Source organism: Dipodomys ordii, unplaced genomic scaffold (genome assembly GCF_000151885.1).
Source record: "Dipodomys ordii isolate 6190 unplaced genomic scaffold, Dord_2.0 Scaffold48, whole genome shotgun sequence".
In the NCBI taxonomy this organism is placed as follows: Eukaryota; Metazoa; Chordata; class Mammalia; order Rodentia; family Heteromyidae; genus Dipodomys; species Dipodomys ordii.
The window spans coordinates 2,633,802-2,655,566 of NW_012267264.1; the positions used below are offsets into that span (position 1 = coordinate 2,633,802).

Genomic DNA, 21,765 nt, shown 5'->3' on the forward strand with positions numbered 1-21,765 from the left:
AATGGAGAATGATAGGGGCCAATCACAAAGCCTGTATATTGGATGAGGGTACGTGATCTACAGTCATGGAACAAAAGAGAACTATACAGATGGTGGAGAACCTGATAGGAAAATTCAAAGAAAGAATGAAGACTCCAGAGTATGTACTAGGAATGCTGGTGCCTTGTTCTGCAGGGTCCTGCAATCTACATTTATGAAGAGGAAAATGCTATGGTCACCTGTGCTTGATAATTGCTCTTAATCTTCCTGGCACTATTTCTGGCAGACCTGCTCATTCTCTAGTTCCTCTTTCTCTGGGCTGATTTATGATTTATGCCCACCCAGAATTCCCTTTTAAGACTAAAGCACATAACACATCTGTATCCACATGACGAGAATCATCAGAATCCTCCATGGTTAATGAAAAGATGAAGTTGTTTTTGCTAAAATATTAACAAGTCTGTGAGTTAACCTCTGCAATAGTTATGGTAATGAGAGGATTCTCTGCCCTGTGCCAGAGAAATAGGAAGTTATCTGGAAACTTCTGTGTTATATAAGGCACATCCATTTGTGGAGGAACAGAGTTTGACCTTTCTGCAGACATGAGATGGAAAATGGTAGAAATTAACCAATGATATTTAGGCAAGGATGGTTCACAAGACAGAAATAGATGCTAAGCAATGTTTATTTTCAAAGTGTAAATGCATTGTTTCTTTAAAATGTCATATCACACTGATGTTAGAAAAGTGTGATGTGTAGTGCTATTATATTATTTTACTTTTCCAAGTGCACATCCATTAGGCAAAGTGTTGATAAGTTAGGGGAACTAGTCATAGGAGACTGACATTACTGCTAACACTGTCCCGCTTCACCTCTATGAAGATTTCCATTTCTTTCCCAGGCACTTCCTGGCCAGTTTGCATGATCAAGCCTCAGGGGTCTAATTGTTCATGTCCAACACTTCTGTAATATAGGAATCCTGTTCTTTCCTCCTGAAGTGCAGAGACACCTTAGGGGCAGGTGATAATGACCACTTGAAAGAGCATAGACTCCTGTAAACAGATTAAGGGTAGAAGTGACACAGATTATAAGAGACTTCTAGGGACTTCTAGGCAGCTAGAACATAATTATACAAATTAAATTTGGCCTAAGCAAAACAGGCTCATTCATCTTTCCTTGCCACATTTTTCAGGGAGACAGTAATGTGGGACATTGTAAATTTTCTATGCAAGGAGTAATAGATACTTTTTTTTAAAGCAAAGCCACTGTTGATAAATCCATTTTTTTTTCCTATTTACCTTTTGGCTCTTTGGCATCTAGAGATTTCTAGAACCCTTTATTATTTAAATATTTATTTACTTTTAAAAATTGAATTTGTTTATTGCTTAATTGGAGTAAATTGACATTAACAAAATGTATCATTTCCATCATAATTTAAAGATCAAGGTATTTTAAAGACAAGTCCGTTTACTTCTTTCAGGCCACCATTGTCCTCCTTTTTTGTTTTCAGCTTCCTGGTCATTTCTATTATATGGTTATACATATAATATGTACATAGATAAAACCAAGGTTTTATATTTCTTTGTTTCTCTTACTAACTAAAGTTCATGTCGTATTGAAATTACCTATTAGTTATCTAACTTTTTTTTCTGTTCCAAGATCCTGTGCAGGACACAGGATATCATCTCCTTAGACTTCTCCTTGGCTGTGAAAGTTGTTTTTGGCAATGTTGTTTTAGGAGACAATCATAGTTACCTTTTACTTGAAGCCACTTCTTATTCTTTCTTTTCTTAATTAGTAGGCATTATTTGCACAGTGTACAATGGTACAGAGTTTCCTTATGAAATTTCCGTACATCTTTAATGTGCTTTAATTATAGTCACTGCCTGTGTATCAATTCTTATTTTCCCTCTCTTCTCCCTTTCCATTCTCCCATTCCTCCAATTCACTTTTCCATTTTAATATCCTTTGCCTCCCTCCCTCGATTCCACATATGAGAGAAAACATGCATTACTGGCTTCAGTGAAACTGACTTGTTTCATCTAACATGTAGATCTTCAGTTCCATGCATAAATCTAGCAATAAAAATGGTTGTCCTCAAACAGTGGTATCATGGTAGACAAGTATTTCTTTAATTGTATTGTCATTTTGCTTATCTCTATGTTTCAAATAGATATAAAAGTCTCTATGATGAATATTTTAAATTAGAATAAAAATGAGCATTCTACTCTGAGTAAAATAAAGTCAACTTCTTTCTTAGCATACTTGATTATATTCTACTACTTCCTATTTTCAACAATAAAGATGAACAATTACATAGACTTTGTTTTAAAAGAGCAATAGACAAATGAAACATATTTAATTGAGTTGAATACTGGCTCTTGGGTGTAGTTTTCTTCTCTTGATATACCAAAAGCTAGGGCCTGGACTATGGAAATGTGAAAATTTAATTTTCCCTCTTTCTTGATGAGATAGTGTGATTGCTGATTTTTGCAAGGTAACATCATTGTGCATCCTTTAGATATAATGGAACTGTATCGATAATGTGACTTGCATTGAGATGGCTAAGAAATTTAGCATTAGTTAAATATGATGAATGAACAGCAATACATTTGAAAAAGATATATTGCTGAAAGGTCAGAAGTTATGTGACATCTAATTAAAATTTTCATGAGTTAGGTGCCTGCTGCTTACGCCTATAATCCTAACTACTCAGGAAGCTGAGATCTGAAGATGGCATTTGAAGCAAGGCTGGACAACAAAGTCCATGAGACTTTTATCTCTAATCTCCAAAAATGGAGCTGTGGCTCAAATTGGAGAGTGGTAGCCTGGAGCAAAAAAGCCAGAGAGCAGTGCCCAAACCTTGAGTTCAAGTCCCAGTACTGGCACAAAATAAATAATAAATAAATGAAGCTCTCTTCGAGTTGTATGCTTTTATTTTTTTCTATTTTCCCATTTTCTATTTTATTTTAGTTAAGGTGTAAGAAAAATTTATCAATCCTGTGATAACACTTCAAACAACAAAATTTCTGATGACAGACAAAAAGAACATATTATTTAGCTTCAGATTTGATTCTGGTTCAGATAAAAGAAATTGAAACAATCTTGTTCTCTATTGCACATTACATACACAATCCTGCTAGGCTGTTCTCAGATTAAAAAAATATAAAATATATATTTTACATGTGTCAGAGGGTGTTTTAGTCATAAAAATGCTTTTTATCAACTCCAGGGAACTTCACTTTAGCAAACATTGAAGTCAGAACACATAAAAAACACAGCAATTTCAAGAGAAGGAAAAGAGTATTTCATACACATTTCAAAGAAAATTTTTGTTATTATTCTGTTCAGATACTTGTTTTGGACCATGTAGATGGAATACAATATTTGGAATGCTATCTTCATTAGTTTGGGATATCAATTTTCTAAAGGAGAAATATTTGGTTTCATTAGTGAATTTATGACCTATGAATGCTGGTATGCAATTTAGAAATTTAGTAGTATTTCAATAAATGAGTAAATGTGTGATTTCATCGTTTTGCTCTTACAGTGAGTGAGCAACTGATGGTTGAGCTGACTCCCATTAGTATAGAATTCTAACCAGGGCATCTGCAAGCCAGATGACAGCCAATGCTGTGCACAGCAACAACATTCTTTTCTCCATGTAGGACATAAATAGGAATGACACAGGTATTATCAACTTGAATATGCTGTTTTCCCTCTGGAGGTGAAGTGTAGCAATATGCCAGACTTTGTATAGACTAACATACAGAAAATTAAATAAAAACAAACAGAATCTGGGGCAAAAATGGTCTTATTTCTCAAAGAAGATAATCAATGCAAACAAATTTTAGTTTCATTCACAGGAGCAAATAATTGTACTGAATCTGTCTGTTAAACTTGGGTCTTCCTTGAAGGAAATAAAGATAAAAGTAAAGAGTCTTGTGGGTTCATGCTTCTGCCAACCACCTTTTCTTTCATTTGGTGAGACTCAGATCAGTTTCTCAATTAGCCAAATATGGAGGGGAATGAAAAAAAGAGCTGATATTAATTCCCAACCTGAACATATATAGCTCAAGGGTATTAACTCATTTCCCATGAGAATCCCTATTGACATATACTAAATATCAACTTGGTTAATTCTTTTACAGTCTTGATCAAATCGATAGAAAAAAATAAAATTACTGTTTTTTACTTAATTAGTCATTTGGCTGTACAAAATTATGGATTGAAGTTATTGATTGATTCTACTTTTATAGACATGGCACCAAAGAATGAAAGGTCTAACAAATATTGACAGCATAGATTTTTTTATTGTGAAAATACCATACAGAGGGGTTACAATTACATGGGCAAGGTCATGAGTACATTTCTTATCAAGCATTGTTGCCTAAAAATTTTGTCACTTTAACACATTAGCCACCTTTTAACATGGATGGTGAAACTTCCTCCAGTCAGTGGCCTGAGTAATCAAAAGGGATAGTTTTTCAAAGATCTCACAAATGCGCATTTTATAACTACAATATTTTCTTTATCCAAGCATCAATTTTGGAGTCCCTAGGCTGGTTCCATTGTATCAGCTACTTGGATGTGCATGTTTTGTTGGTTGTGGGGCTTAAGCTAAGAGTCTAGGCACTGTCCCTGAGTGCATTTTGCTCAAGACTAGCACTCTACCACTTTGAGCCACAGATCTATTTCTGGTTTTTGAGTGCTTAATTGGAGATGAGTCTGACGACTTGTCTACTCCAGCTGGCTTCAAACCCAGCCCCTCACATCTCAGCCTCCTGAGTAGCTAGGATTATAGGGGTGAGCACAGGTACCTGGCTTATTTGTTCTTTTGTTGTTTACTTCTTTTGAACTCTTTATTTATTCCATGTATTAATACTTTGATGAAAAGCTTGCAAATATTTTCTGCCATTCTGTGGGTTCTCTCTTGATTCTGGAAATCGTTTCCTTAAATGTGTATAAGTTTTTATTTTATTTTCTCTTACTTTTTATTTGATGCTGCTCCATTTGTCATCTCATGCTCTTAATTGATGAGCTACTGGAGTTCTGTTCAGGAAGTTTTTGCTTTGCCTGTATCTTCCACCATTTTCCAGTGCTGTCATGCAGTAGATTTCAAGTCTCATGTTAAGATCTTTGCTTGCAATCAATTGATTTTAGTATAGGATAAGGGACAGAGGTCCAGTTTCAGCCTTCTGTATGTGGATATCTACATTTCCCAACACCATTAGTTATAGAGACAATCTTTTCTTCAACATGTTTTAGGCTCCTTTGTCAAAATAGGTGGCTGTAATTGGGTTTATTTCTGGGTCTTTTATCCATTGGTCAGTTTGTCTGTTTTTGTGCCAATAGCTTGCTGTTTTTATTATTATGGCTTGGTAAGGTAATGCGAATGGTATTTTGATACTTCCAGCATTGCTCTCTCCCCACCAGGTTGCTTTGGTTATTCAGTTTTTATGCTTCTATATGAACTTTTGGATTGACTTTTCTATTTTGATGAAGAATGACCTTGTGATTCTGATGGAGATTGAATTGAACCTGAAATGGGTAAAAACTGAATCCATTTTCTCTAAAACCCTCTTATTCACAATAGTGTCAGAATTCCTAACCTAGTATAATTCTTCATTTCCTGTTAAACAACATTGCTGAAATTCTCAAACAAATTTTGAAATGACTTTTTAAAAATGGCAGTATGGAGTCTGAACTTAGCACCATATCCAGGCTAGGTTAGCGTTCTACCACTTGAGCCTTTTTAGCTGTACTTGTTTCCAGATAGAATCTCATGTTTCCAGGGAAATGTTTGCTCCTTCTTGAGTGAATAGAAACCTTGAGATGGGCTCAATGTGCTGGATTTCTTCTCCATTGCTAACCTGCTATGCATGGGAAATCACTGTCAGACCAAATTCCAGCATGCTGTGTAAGTCTGTTAGTTGAATTTCTTCTGTGACCAGGACTACCAGCCAATCTCTCATCACCAGGACATCTGACTGGTCTTATAGCTTCAGGTCCCCATCCCTTGGGGCAGCTGATGATGAATTTTAAGACTGCATGCTTTTCTCTGTATTGCCTTTCCATTTCTCTGTGCTCTGACCTGTCCAGTCACCCCTTTCTTTATTCCAATACTCTTCCTCTCCTTCCTAAAGATGTAACTCTCCTTTGTTTCCCTGATGTGCTTTATTCAGAACTACAAAGAGGAAATTCTAATCCTCCATTGTGACTTCAAATATCATCCTGTGCATACACTGCTATCTGGTTAACCGTACTCTATAGTTGTAATTTCAAAATCTCCCAGCTACGGAGTTAAACTAGATCTTAATTTTTTTTTAAACACTGGTGATTATTGAATTTTTTAAAAAAACGTGGTGTTGTTCCTACTTTTAAAGCATTTTATGGCTTTGATTAAATTAAAAAATAATGACAATGAATGATGAATATATCTGGCAAATATTTCATGTACACTTAAAATATAACAAATTATTTAAACATTATTATTTTTATCAAGAGTTCAGCTTGGGAAATGGGCATGCTAAACTCAGTTTTTAGATTTTTTTGACAAATTTTTGTCTTCATATAACTTCATTGTTTTCTTTTATTGTACTCCATCGGATAGTATGTGTTTAGTAGAATCTCAAGTCACCATAGCAACCGACACAATTCACATTTATCACAGTGGCCTAATATACATTGACAGTTCATGTAATTACAGAAAATCAGCTCCATTATAAGTAAATGATTTATATCCTTTTAAAATTTAATTTATAAACTCTTATTAGAGATGAGTAGACCTCTAGAAGTTTGATATTTTACTCATATTTTAGACATTTTGGCATCTGTTTCTATAAGATTCTTGTATTTGATTGACTGACTATAATTGTGCAAATATTATCAAAATATTAATTCTGAAATGCAGTGAAAGGCTGTACCTTAATGATATTTCAGACAATGAGTTATCACAAAGGCATGCAAAACCCAAGATAAAAGAACAATTTGAAACTCAGCAAGAATGAAATAATGAGTCAGCTGTGAAGAGACAAATTTCAGCTTTATTTTATTCATATAAAAGTTCCATAATGAAATATGAATTAAGCTTTTGGCTTAAAATGTTCATGATTCTAATCACAGTTATTGTTTATAAACTGGAAAATATGACAGAAGGTTGACTAAAATAAGATCTAAAAATATACATAAATTTGCTTTAGAGAATTTGGTGAGGTGTGTGTATATGTGTGTGTGTGTGTATTTGTATGTGTGTGTGTGTGTGCACGTGTGCGCATGTGTGACCTAATTTGTTTGGGTTCCTAGAGCTACAGGGACAATTCAAATTCTCAAAGGGCAAAATGAGAGGCCTAAGTATAGCATTCAATTAATTCATACAGTTTAAAAATGAAAGCATCTTTCCTTTTACATGATTTCAATGCAAACTTCTCCATTTAAAAATATTAATCACTTCGTTATTTCTACCTTTGTTTCATTTCTCTATTTTACTCCATTTTCATTTCATTCTCTTCCTTTAAAAAGCACCTTGTCCTTCACTCTTCCTCTTCCTTCTCCTCTTCTGTTCCTCTTCCTCCTTTCTCTCCTCCTTCTTCTCTTCTTCTTTTCTTCCTTCCTCCTCTTCTTTGTTTCTCTCCCTGACTTCTGAGCAGGTTCTTCATGACCACACTCATTGTTCACCCATGTAATGTCTACTCTTACTGATTCAGATATTTCACTTGTTTAAACCATGTAATATGTGCCTATGAAAACTAACTGCCCCTCCCCTCAATAAAACTTAGATATTGACAAAAAGCTATTTCTAAGCATGTATTTCCAGTACCAAGCTACCCTATTACTCCTGAAAAATCAACACCATACTTTTTGTCCATCATGGGACTTGAACTCAGGATTTGGGTCCTGTCCCTGAGCTCTTCTACTCAAGGCTTTGAGCCACAGTGATTTTTCTGGTGATTAATTGGAGATCAGAGACTCATGAGCTTTCCTGCCCAGGCTGGCTTTGAACCACGTTCCTCAGATTTCAGCTTCCTGAGTAGCTAGGATTACATGCATGAGCCACTAGTGCCCAACTCAACACCATACTTGTAAGACAAATCCATTTGTCTTCCATCTGTGTAGATTTCACAAATGAATACAATTAAAAATCAATTGTTTTTCCTTTGTAAATTGCATTTTGTGAACTTACTTGCTCTATTTAATGTTGGTAAGATTCATTTAACATTTTGGGTTATCTGTATATCTCATCCAGTTTAGTAGATGCCTGTACCACAATTGATTTATTACTCTGTCTGGACACATGGATGGTTCCAATTGTGTGCAATAAAATATTCAAATAAGATATTATCACAATTTTATACAAACTTTTTCAGGCATTAGAAAAAGAGGGATTATTTTCCAAATCATTCTTTGAGATAGACATAATCCTTAAAACACAGCAAGAAGGATATTACAAGAAAAACAATTTCAAATTCATTTCACTGATGGGTATGCATGCAAACATTCTAATCAAAATATTATCAAATTGAATCTAATAGTGCATATAAATATGAAATATTAAAACCAGGTGGTATCCATTCTAAGTTCTATAACAGAACATTAGAAACTATATAAATATAATTTATTACAGTAGCTCATAAAGGAGAAAGAATACCTTAGTTGATGTAGAACAAGAGTTTGCCAATATTGAAACTGTACCTATGAGAAAAAGTTCACCCTGTTGAAGTTAAGGAGTACTCCAAAAGTGTTAGATACAACATAATGTAGGAGGCATTTTTTAAGTTAATAATAATGAAAGGGTGTTGACTATTTCTTCTCATACCAGAGTTTTCCTAAATGTCCCAGGGAGTACTGTGGCAGTAAAGATCAGATGTTTAAGAAGTGTAAATGGAAAAAAATGAAAACAAAAATACACCTAATATGATTTTTTACAAAGAAATAAAATACCTTAAGCTATATTATTAGGTAAATTAGGAAGACTTAACAAGACTTTCTTGACCTTGTGGCTACTGACTCTGTGGATTTGTTATAGTGGGCTATCTTGCATAATGTGGCCTGTTGGCATCCCTGGTCTTTTTTACTAGATGTCTTTATTGCTTTCCCAGTGTAACAATAAAAATATTTTCAGACATTAGCTGGGTGCTGGCTAATTACAGATATGGCCCTATATTCTACCTCATCTGGAGGGTAAATTCATGTGGATTGAGGCTTGAGGCCAGCCGAGGTAAAAATTGTCCTAAGATATTTTCTTTATCAATAGTTGAGTGTAGTGGCATGTGGCTGTTATCACAGCTATACATGAGCTAAGCAGAAATCAGAAGGTTTGTAGTTCTAAGCAGAGAAAAAAGCTGGACATGGTGGCATGCACATGTCATCCTAGCTATAATGGGAAATATAAAATAGCAGATCATAGACCAGGTGCATATCGTGAAAAAAGCAAGATCCCATCTCAAAATAATCAGTGTAAATGAAGGTTGTGGGTAGGGCCCAGTATTAAAGCATCTTCCAAGGAAGTGTGAGGCCCTGAGTTTGAACAGTACCAGTCCATCCTCCACCCCCAAAATATCTTCAAGCATTTGCAAATATCTCATGGGGAAACAATCACCTTTAGGCCTTGAGCTAATTGTAAGTTATATACAGAAAAATGTCAGGTATACTTTATATACTAGCAGCAAAGAAGTAGATTATACAAAGTAAAATACATATATAATGATATTAAATAATATTCAGTACCTAGAAATAAATATATAAAATCTTATATGATGCTATGGAAACAAACTTTTCTAACCGAAGTGGATGTATCTCAGTAGTAGAAGACATGCTTATCATCTGTGACAAATGAGAGAGGAGGTGGGGAAGAAGGGAAGAAAAGAAAAAAGGAATAAAAGAAATAAGAAAGAATGGAAGGAAGGGAGAAAGGAAAGAAGGAAGGAAGGAAAGAAAATGAAATAAAAGGAGATTATAAGTGATTTAAACCAGGTGTCAATGGGTAATGTCTGTAATCCTAGTCCTTGGATGACTAAAATCTGGAGCATCATGCTTGTAAGTCATCCTGGATAGAAAAGTCTAGGAGACTTCCTCTCCAAAACAACAGCAAAAAGCAAGGCTGTAGGCATGGATCAAGTATTAGAACACCAAATCAGCAAATGCAGAGAGAGCCCCGAGCTCAAACCCAGGGTTTAATAACTAATAACTTTTAGGCTTTGGGGCAAAACCAGATTTATTATACAGACATGAAAACATTCATTATTTTAAAAAGATAGATTGGGTTATTATAATTTTAAAGAGTATTTTGTTCTTCTCAAGTAACACAGTGGATTATTTTATTAAAGTCCTTCTAGTAGAGCTAATTGTAAAAAACTGGAATGTATGTAAATGATTGTAAACACACACACACACACACACACACACACACACACACACTTCTCTCTTGTAAGTCTTCATCACTGGAAGATATACAAGCATTTATTCTTATACTGAAAACAGTGTAGTCAAATTCTTATTTAGAGGGTATTTAATAATCACTGCTAAATTATGAAGGGCTTAATTTGTCCATGATGAAAGGAGTTCTGTTAGGGTAGATGTTGGTTTATTACCAAATTCCCCTTTAGATATATAACTTAATCTTCCCTAAATGTTATATATTCTTCTGATTCCTTTTCTTTAAACAAACATTTGATACTTAATAGTCTCTTTGGTCAATTTTCTGATAAGATTCTTTGATTAAACCTTCTAATTTATCTAATTCCTTGAGATACGTATCACTAAGTAATGGATTGTTTATTTTAAAATTCATTCTGCATATTTGAGTGCTTTAAATGCAGTTATAAGTTGTACTTCTATTTCTCAAATGGAAGTATGAATGATGATGACGGTTTGTGATCTGAAAGAACCTTTAAGTTCAAATACTTTCCCCAAGAGAAGCTATTACTGTCATCTCAGTTTGTTAATGGACAAAACCAAGAAGGAGAGTATCTCCAGAAAACTGGAAATATTCAAGTATCTTCCTTATCCTGTACTTTTTTCTTTTTCTTTTTGGTTTAAAACAACAGAAGTTTATTTTTCTTTACAGTCAATGTTAATAGGGTTTTTTAATACTTAAATTTTATTGTAAAGGTGATGTACAGAGGGGTTACACCTACATAAGTCAGGTAATGAGTACATTTCTTTTTGAACAGGGTTATCCCCCACCATCACCATGATTTTCTCTCATTTTTCCCCTTGACATTCCATCCACCACTCTTCCAGGTTGTAAAGTTCATTTCTAATGTACTATCTAGTGAGTATCACTGTTGGATTGGTTCACCCTTTGTCTCACCATTTCTGTGATTTCCCTTCCCTTCCCAAATCAGATAAGCTTATATACAAGACAAAGGGTATAGAAATGAAAAACAGTGACAAAAGGGAATGAACCAAAGGGGAAAAAGAAAGAAAACATAACTGCAAATAGTACAATAAAAAATCTCATTTCCATTTCTTGGAGTTCATTTCAATAAACATCCTTTTATAATTATATGCACATAGCTATTGAGCCATTGTGATCCTCTTCTAAGAATATCTTCCGATGTTCTCACTGGGAATACTTAGAATGTTGTTCAATTAATCATGCCCAAGTGTAATTATTTGTCTTTTACTATCCATTGGATTTACTTATAGATTTATAGACATATTCTAGTTATTACAGATGAGGGAAACTAGGCTGCCTATGTTTCTTTGGGTCTGGCTTACTTTGCTTAATGTAATTTTTACTAAGTTCATTTCCTTATGAATGGAGCAGTGTCATTTTTATGGAAGCATAGATTTCCATTGTGTATATATACACCACATTTTCTAGATCTATTTGTTTACTGAGGAGCATCTGTGTTGATTCCAATCTTAGTTATGGTATACAATGCTGCAATGAATGTGGTTGTCCTGGTAGCTTTAGTATAGTCTATTGGATAAATTTCCAGGAGTGGAATTGTTAAGAGAGGTAGGTTAAACCCAAAGAAACCTAGGCTGCATAGTCTTCCTTATTTGTGGTAGCTGGAAAATGTCATAAATCTACAAGTAAACACATTAGAGATAAAAGATAAAATATACATCAGGACATGATAAATTATACAGGTCTCTTGTTTTGGAGAAGGTAAGGGAAACACAGAAAGAGTGGAACAAAAGGTGAACAAATGCAGCGGTGATACTCACTAGACACAATGTTGAAAACTACAACTTGTGGGTGGGGATGGGAGGGAAAAAGTGGGAGAGTGCAGAAGGCAAATAAAGGGGTGACACTATTCAAAAAGAAACGCACTCATTACTTGACTTATATAACTGTAATCCCTGTGTAAATCCCTGTGTAAATTTTATAAAAACTACATATATAGATATAGATCTCTCTATATTAATGAAAAGACACCACAAAACTCCATGTATGCTTCCATTTCTCTATAATTTCACGTGGATGAAAAAGTGTTTTAAAAGTATTTAATGCACATTAACTTAAAAGTATTTAATGTGCATTAAACATACAATATCTAATGTGCAAAATGGAAATGAATAAAACACGAAAACCTGATGGAGCATAATTTGTGGCATAAAATGGATTTCTGAATATTGTCTATCCAAAGAGAATAATTACGTTATATTTCTTATCAGTGTTCTTCTTAAACCATAAAAAATCAACAAATAATATTGAGACATTTGCCATTTGAAATATTTTCTGAACAAAATGCCACTCAATTTTGTTTTTTTTATGGTGGCGGATTTTGTATAAAAGTTATTTTTTGATGATGAGAAATCTGTATAAAGCAGTACACAATTAATGATTTTCTTATGGTCTTTAAAGGTGCTCTTTGTTGCATAGAACAGTGTATGGGGAAATTGTTTGAGATGAGTCAATATGCAAGGGAGGCAGGCCTTTATGAAGAGAGTTTACTTAACAGTAATTCAGCTGTTAAATTAGCCCATGACAAGAAAGCAGATTAGGAAAAGAAGATGCAAGAATGATTATCAATAAAATCCTGCTTCAGCTACAAATAATTAACTCAGAAATATGACACATTTTGTTTTGGTTTCCAAAGTCACCCTGATAACAAAGAGAAAAGGCTGATGAAGTCTCTTCATTTGTGAACATAAAACATGAGTGGTAGAAATCACTTCATAATGTTCAGAAGAGGATGAATGTGGGTTTGCTTGAGAGAATTAAGAAGATGCCTTTTTCCTGCCTGCTTATAAGTTATCAATGGTTCACTCAGTGTTGAGCAATCTTTGATGCATGCTTACAAAGAGAACACACACCTTCTATCTTCACCCAGCCTACAGTTCCGTGAGGAATGCAGGATAGATTAGCACATAGTAAATTCTTTATAAATGCCTGGTGAATAAAAGTTGTGCTGGTGAATGCAATGAATGGTGAAGGTGTGTGGAGTAAAGTGAATGGCATGCTTTGACGGAGTGGGTGAGGAAAGGAAGAGGTACTTGGGTACTCTGCTCCAGGTTTGGAAGAGGCAGATTTTACAAGTGCATGTCCCTTGGGCCATACCTAGATCGAATTAATCAGAGAGAAAAGGTTATGAGAAGAAGGAGGAAATTTGCTGTTCAAAGACAGGATGGTAAAGCACACAATGACAGATCCAGAGAAAGGGACTTTAGGAAGATGGGACATTTTGCTGAAAGGGCACAAAGATTAGTAGGAGAGAGACTTTATAAAAAACCATACTTGCTCACTGAGGTCATATATTCGCCTATAGAAAGTGTCTTAAACACAACATTGTCATAAAACAACAAAAGTAAAAAGCTATACCTGCATAGAGCTTGTCATTTACTTACACATATTGATTTGCTTAATAATTCTCATGGAGTCCTCTGAGATGAGAGTTGCTGTTTGATTACTTTAAAGGGGAGAAAAACAATACACCATCAAGAATTCACCTTGTAAAGTTAGTTTTTTGACATAACATCTCATCTTATACATCTCATTATTGCAATGGGTTCACCTGTATCCCTATGTAAACCATTTGTTTTTTTTTTCCTTCCCCTCCACAAATTATACCAACATCAAATACAGTGAAAACAGGGGTTATACCATGGGGGAGGGACATACAAAGCAACAAAGATATCATCTTATAAATATGTTAGAAACAATAACAAGAAAGAAAACCCATTTGAGTCCCTATCTTGGGGTTCATTACAACTTTGGTGGGGGTCGGAGGAGGGTGGATGGGAGGGCAGGGATGGTAAGGCGAAACAGAAGAGGAGGCAACAATACTTGATAAGAAATGTACTCATTACTTTGCTCATGTAATTGTAAACCCTCTGTACGGTATTTTCACAATAAAAAAAACTTGTTAATAAAAAAAGTAAAAAAAAAGAATTTACCTAAGGGCAATAACTTCTTTTTTTTAATTTTAATTTTTTATTGTGAAAATACTGTACAGAGGGGTTACAATTACATGGTCAAGATAATGAGTACATTTCTTATCAAGCATGGTAGCCTCCTCCTTTGTTTCCCCTTCCCATCCCTTCCCATCCTCCCCCCGCCCTCCTCAAAACAAACATTTTATTTTATTTTATTTTTTGGGTCTGGTCATGGGGCCTGAACTCTGGGCCTGGGCGCTGTCCCTCAGCTCTTCAGCTCAAGGCTTGCGCTCTACCTCTTGAGCCACAGAGCCACTTCAGCTTTTTTCTTTTTGCTTATGTGGTGCTGAGGAATCGAACCCAGGGCCTCAGGCATGCAAGGCAAGCGCTCTACCACTGAGCCACCTTCCCAGCCCCCTAAGGGCAATAACTTCTAAAACGTGATAGATATTGATTGGGCTTTGACCCTGACCATGTGTTGAGGTTCATTACTTCTTTCACAGATTGTCCTTTAATGTGATGCAAAAATTTCATGTTGTTTTATATTAAATCATATTTGTGCTATCAGATTTGACAGTTCTTGTTTTTGTGTTAATGCAGTTTTTATGCATAGATATCCATGGAGAAATAGGAGAATAGAGATGTAGAAAGAGCCAGCACGTATATATAGCCACAAGGGTGCATTGATGGGAAGCCATTACAGAAGTGACATTTTTCTATCTAGGGAATCATAGTAAAAAAAAAAAAAAAAAGGAAACAGCTGTTGTAGGAGATAAGAAGTCATTTGTTCAAGGAGGTTACAATATTGGGGATTGACTCAAAAAAAATTAAAAATTGCTTTATTTAGGAAGCCTATGACCTCAAAAAGTTTCAAAGCGATAATATAAATGTCAGGAATTGATCACGCTACTTAGAAATTCATAACAATTTTTTTCCAGGCAGAAATCCCTTTCTTACTTGAATGCTAATAAACCTTGGTTTAGGCGTCGTTTAAACAACTTTCAAGCAAAAGCCTGTTATTTCAGTGACTCTCCAGGTAGAGACAGAGAGTTCACAAGTTTGAGGTCAGCTTTGGGAAAGTTAGCAAGATATTTTGTTGGTTTGTGTGATGAAGATTGAATCCAAGGCCTCCAGCTTTTAATCTTTTATGATTTGAGTCACACCCCAAGCTTTTATGCTTTTGTTTTGTTTTTGAGAGAGAATCTCACAAACTTTACTGGCTCTGGACTCAAGCTTGTGATGAATCCTTCCATCTCTGCCTCTCAGTATCTTGGATTGCAGACATGCACCACCATACAAGGGTGCAATCTTCCTTTTATTTAGACATGTTGGTGTTTAGTAAAAATGAATACAGGATGAAAAGTAATTCATTATTACCTCATTCATCCTTCCAGGAACTTGGTGAGGATTGACTCATTTAAATTCTTGTAACATCATAGTCGAGAAAACTGTTAAATCTACCTAAGATCAGTAGAATTTGCGAATGGATTTTGTTGAGGATAACAAACAGGCTTCCACTTGAATAGCTAAGGAGTCGTAGAATAGTGAGGGTAGGGAAAAAAGTTTCTATTTTCTTCTCTAATTTATGATTCTGTGTTTGGTTTATTAAACCTTTTCCCATAGAAATTAATGAAAATTATAAGCAGCAATAAGTTACAGATGTTATTTTTTTTAGTACTTTATTGTTAAAATTCTATTGAGAGTGACAAAGCAAAGACACACTAGTTGGAAAAATAGGTGATGAGTGGCCTTCAAGGGTCATCTAGCTCCTGACCCTCATGCCATTCACTTGTCCTGTCTATACTGTGTCTTAAAGGCTCAGCAGGTCTTAACAACATCACATAACTGTGGCCTCCTTCTAGATTTCACACGATGTGCAGATTTGAGGAAAAAAAATTAATGGAAGACAATGTTAAATGCCTGCATTAAAAAATACAAACTCCTTAAACTTTTGCTCTGTGATTCTGATTATGTGTGTTTTGTAAGTTATCACCTATTTTGTTAGTCATTTATTTTGCTTGATAAGCAAAGATACTTTAGAATTGTAGTGATTGATTTTGGTTAACTATACACATAAAACAAGACAGTCGTGGAAAATGGAATGATAAAAAGTTGATATATTTAACTGCCAATTACAGATAATTTTGGAGAACATAACATGGAAAGGAGATAGCACAGTGCAAAAACTGTGTATTATGGATTGGTAATTGACTCTAATATTCTTTTTTATGGTTTATATCTATATTTATTATCTTTAAGTAACTGTACAAAAAGTTCCCATTCTACAAAACAGTATATGAGTACAAAATGTCTGACAACATTGTTACCCATCGCTCCTAACCCATGCCTTCTCTCACTTTTTTAAAAAAATTGAGATTAAGTAATTCCATAATTTCACATATTTCACAGTATTGTGGAATAGTGATACTTAGTTAAAGTCACAAACACATTTTAAGCTTCACATCGTTATTATCATGGTCCATAAAGTTTGTGAATTCTATGAGTTTTGACAATGCAAATTATTTCTTCCACATCAGGTGATGATTACATTTCTTTCCTTTTGCTTAGTGTAGGCTGTCCCCTCTTTCCCTCTCACTCCTCCCTTCCCATCGCTGTCCTTGGGTTGCTTAGTTCTTTTTCTTCTATGTCCAATGCAGCTGATGGGCCCCTTTGTTGTATGCTGTTCCGTTTCCCACTTATTCTGTGTCCTCCTCCTGGTTTTCCTCCATTGTGTGCATATATCTACCATATATATGGTCAAGAACATGGAGTCATTTAGTAATGATAGGACAAAATGAGTGGCTGTCCTTCATTTCTCGAGTCCTGTTTATTTTGTCATATCTTCTTGCATTTTGGCTTTAGCATGCATATATCAGGGAGACCATGTGCTATTTGTCTCTTTGTTCTTGGCTTACCTTGCTCAAAAAATTTACTCTAGTTCCATCCATTTCCCTGCAAATGTCCTTTCTAATGGCTACATGATATTCCATTGTATATAGGCACCACAATTTTTGGATCCACTCATCAGTAGTGGGGCATCTGGGTTGTTTCCTGAGAGAAGATGGGCCCCAAGAAAAGGGGCTGCTGTCAGCTGGGTAGGTAGAGGCAGCAAAGCAGAAGTACTAGCATGGACAATTTCTTTAGAGTGGAGTTGAGATAAAGTCCAAGTCAGGATTCTGGTTGTCATATTCTACTGCCAATTTCAAGTTACTGTTTGTAGTTCATATTGTGCAATAGCTGTCACACACCAAGACATTTACATTTTTCTCTATTAACAGCTATCCCGTACCGCCAGTCCCGAATATTTCACCTATCAACTTCTATTTGTTATCTGCTATGCACATTGCCGAACATGGATTCTTGTCATTTGGTTTCTAATGTGCATAATAAAGCTCATCTTATCCCTATGTGGACATCTGGGGTTACTTTTCATGTGAAAAATATTATGCTATCAAGAATGACCTTGCAGGGAAGAGGATCTTTGTATCACTTCCTTCATGCAGTATATTTTAATCTACCATTCAGCCTTACAAGAAACCAAACACAATGCTATATCTGACTAAAACTTTATTAACACTGTTTTCTAAATCTTTATAGGTAGTGCTGGTACACCTGTCACTTTTAATGAAAACGGAGATGCTCCTGGACGTTATGATATCTTCCAGTATCAGATAACCAATAAAAGTACAGAATACAAAGTCATCGGGCACTGGACCAATCAGCTTCATCTCAAAGCAAGTATCAGTATAAACCTCTGTCAATATACACAGATGTCAAGAAGGAATGTGTGGTGTGTGTGGTGTGTGTGTGTGTGTGTGTGTGTGTGTGTGTGTGTGTGTGTGTGATTCTTCTCTAGAGGAGTCTCATATCTCTAAGGATTTAGTGAGATCTTTCTCCTTTTAATTGACAATACTCTCAGAGAAAATGTCTTTGTTCTGAAAGATACATGGTTTAAGCCTTGTATTCTGCATGTGTGTGCACTTGGTCACCAGTGCATGTACATGTGTCAGGGTGGGTTTGGCTGATTTGTAGTGAATTATAGTGTTTAGGCTAAGGGAAAGCCTGTACCACTTCGATTACATCATAAGGTGACACCTTAAGGCTACAACGATTGCCAGATGTGGACAGTGCTTGTATTTTTATCACCTCTTTCAGTTGCAATAGTAGGAAAGTCAATGGATCCCAGACGGTGGTGAGTTTATGTAACAGCCCTTCTAGCTGCCTGCTGTCCTGTCTCAGGCTCTCTTGCAGTCTCAGCATCACAAATTTCACACTTATTAGAAATAGCCACATGAAGGAGATCCTGGGTGTTGCCTGAAGCAGCTGGGAACTTGGTTTGACTGTGTATCAGTCATCCGTAGCGGGGCTCCATCTTGTTTGACAGGAGTCAGTGGGAAACCAGTGATCTGGGCACACCTGGATGACAGCTGGGAGGAGTGTCTTTATGTATAGTTGGCTGGTGGAGGGGCTCTAAAGTGGATCTTCTAGGGTAAGGGTCATCTTCAGGCACTGAGAGAGTGTCACGATAACTCAACCAAGAACAGTACAGGAGTTGGTTCCTCGACTGTCTCTGCTACAGAAACAGAACTATCTACAGGATCTTAGTGCCAAAGAATTTACTAGGCCAGCTATATGACTTAGAGTTTTCTTTTGTTGTAGTTGTTGTTTTGTTTTTGGCAGTAAGGGGCTTTTCAAATGCTTTCACCAGGAATAGAAATATGTTCTTTTTATTCTTCTATTGTTCCAGAGTGTAATTAATTCATCCTTTATTTTCTCTCCTCTTGATTCTTAAAGCTACCTCAATCCTGTGAGTGTGTGCATGTGCTTTCCTGTGTTTGAACCCATAGGAAACATCAGTGGGTATTTTTTGAATATTTTTCTTTCTTTGCTGTGTCCAAATATGTCCCCCAAAGTGATTTGTTTTTGCAGTACCATTCACCCTTGTTCTCAGCCACGGAGATGATGAGAGATTACAGAACTTAGAGGAAGGTGTCTCGTTTCAAGGAAATGATTCCTTAATAATTATCACAGCTCTGCATCCAGCAATGCAGAGACAGTTTCTGCTTCTAACTGTTGTAATATGTCAGCCTGGGTCTCTACAGTTTATTACTGTAACTGCTTCATGAGACCTTACTCGTTCTTTTGAGACTTATATTGATTTATTGAAACAAAGCTTTGAAAACTCCACAGGTTATGAATAATCTGAAAATCAATAGCTTTTGGACCAATGCCCTTTGGAACATAGATTTATTCAATATGACAAAGAGTTTTGACAAGTGTTAAGCCAGGCAAGTTACTTTCATCTGACTTTTATAAATGCCCCAAATGCCTGTTCAATTGAGGATTCACACAAACAGAATTCAATGTCCTAGAAATGCACGCACAATATATATAGTACCATGATACCTAAAATAATTAAACACACAAGCACACATGCGCACATCTATTTTTTGCCTAATGTATTTATTGTAAAACTTCATATCAAATCTCAAGCTGCTCTTTTATGTATATTTAACGGCCCATGAAAGTTTTATGTTTATGACTGTGTTATCGTTCATAAAATATATCAAAACAATTTGTCAGAATTATTTCCCATGTGGTGATGAGCACTTATAACTACCCAGTGGTGCTATTTGTACTGAAACAGTGAAAATGTAGCTAGCTCTCAGAAGGAAATAGTGTGTATGACTGTGGAGAGGAAGTTTGTAAATCAGGGATTGCATTCTGGGGACTGTCAAGACAAACCAAATAATTCTCCTTGGGAGCTGGGTAAACTACTTTTATTATTAGCAGCAGCAGTATTTGTAGTAATATTAATTATTAGTATTAATTATTTTGTGCTGGTGCTGCAGCCAAGACTCTGTCCCTTGACTTTTTCACTCAAGGCTGACACTCTACCACTTGAGCTACAGCTCCATCTCTGACATTTTTGGAGATAAGGATTGCACAGATTTTCTTTCCTGGTCTGTTTTTGAATCCCAGTCCCCAGATCTCAGCCTCCTGAGCAGCTGGGTATGAGCCACCAGTGCCTGCCTTAACTACCTATTTTTATATGTGGGGTCTGGGTGTTCAGAAAGCTACTGATTTGTTGACATTCTGCTTAGAGCTTAAGTAAGTGCAAAGTACATAGCTTGTCCCAATATCTCCCAAATGGAAACCTGGTAGCAGCCACTTTATAGGGATGCAAAAAAAAATTAATTGAAATAGCACGATAAATCTTCTAGTTCATTGCCAGGCATACATGAGATCCAGAAATATTACCTGGTATTATTTCCATGTTTCATGATCCTACCTGGGAAATAGGAGATCCTGTATGCAGAGTGGAGAAATTATGTTAGTTGTTTCTACCCATCTCTGATAGTAGCAAATTTCTCTGCACTTGAAATATAGACTTCATTTAAGATAATACATAGTCTCTTTTCATATGCTAGTAGATGAGTAGATACTGTCACTTAGGAAATGTGTGTGTGTGTGTGTGTGTGTGTGTGTGTGTGTGTGTTTTCAACATCCTATTTTGTTTTCTGTACTGATACTGGCTTAAATTCATGGCCCCAGCAATGTTCTTTAACAATGTTCTTGACTCAAGATAGATATTCAGTCACTTGCATCACAGCTCTAATGTCAGCTTTTTACTGGTTAATTAGAGATAAGAATTTCCCAGACTTTTCTCTTTGGGCTGGGTTTTAACCATGATCATCAGATCTCAGCCTCCTGAGTAGCTATAATTACAGGAATGAGCCTGGATCAATATCTTAGTCATTAATACATGTAATAATCTCCTCCTCCTCCTCTTCTTTCTTTTTGGTATTACTTGAGTTTAAACCCAGGGTCTTGCAATTCTTGGCAAACATTCTAACACTTTAACTATGAACGCAGTCTTTTTATTGTTTTATATTTTGGATATGATCTTGTACTTTTGATCCAGGACAGGGCTCTTATTGCAATCTATCTACCTATTTTCCCACATAGCTGGGTAGTACAAGGGTGCAATAGATTTGACTCATTAGTGGTGATGAGATCTCACTAATATTTCCCATGGATTGCCTTCGAATTGTGATCCTCTTGTTTTTTGTCTCCTGGGTAGCTTAGATTATAGATATGTGCCAAATGCTCCGCCTAATGCTTAAAAAACTTTAATTAGAAAATTAATTGTACTAGATGCCAGTGACTCGTGTCTGTAATCCTAGCTACCCAGAAGACTGAACTATGAAGATACTGGTTCAAAGCCAGCCCCATCAGGAAGGTCTGTGAAACTCTTATCCCCAATTAACCACCCCAAACACCTTGGAAGCTCAGGGATAGCACCCAGGTCCTGTGTTCAAGTTCTAGGACCAGCACACAAAACCATTTAATTGATGACTACTACTATTACTACTACTACTAATTATGCATATATTTAAGATATGGAATGATTAAAACATTCAAATGAACAAATCCATCACCTTTCGTACTAATCAT

General features: G+C 35.7%; 1 protein-coding gene across 3 annotated transcripts in view; it reads left to right on the plus strand.

Moving 5' to 3' along the window:
• Positions 1 to 21,765, plus strand: part of Grm8 (glutamate receptor, metabotropic 8) — a 703,494-nt gene that overhangs the window by 565,467 nt on the left and 116,262 nt on the right. For all 3 annotated transcript variants that reach the window (XM_013019942.1, XM_013019941.1, XM_013019943.1), the window contains one exon: positions 17,905 to 18,041. In XM_013019942.1, the coding sequence (XP_012875396.1) occupies positions 17,905 to 18,041 (137 nt within the window). The remainder of the gene's footprint in view (positions 1 to 17,904; positions 18,042 to 21,765) is intronic.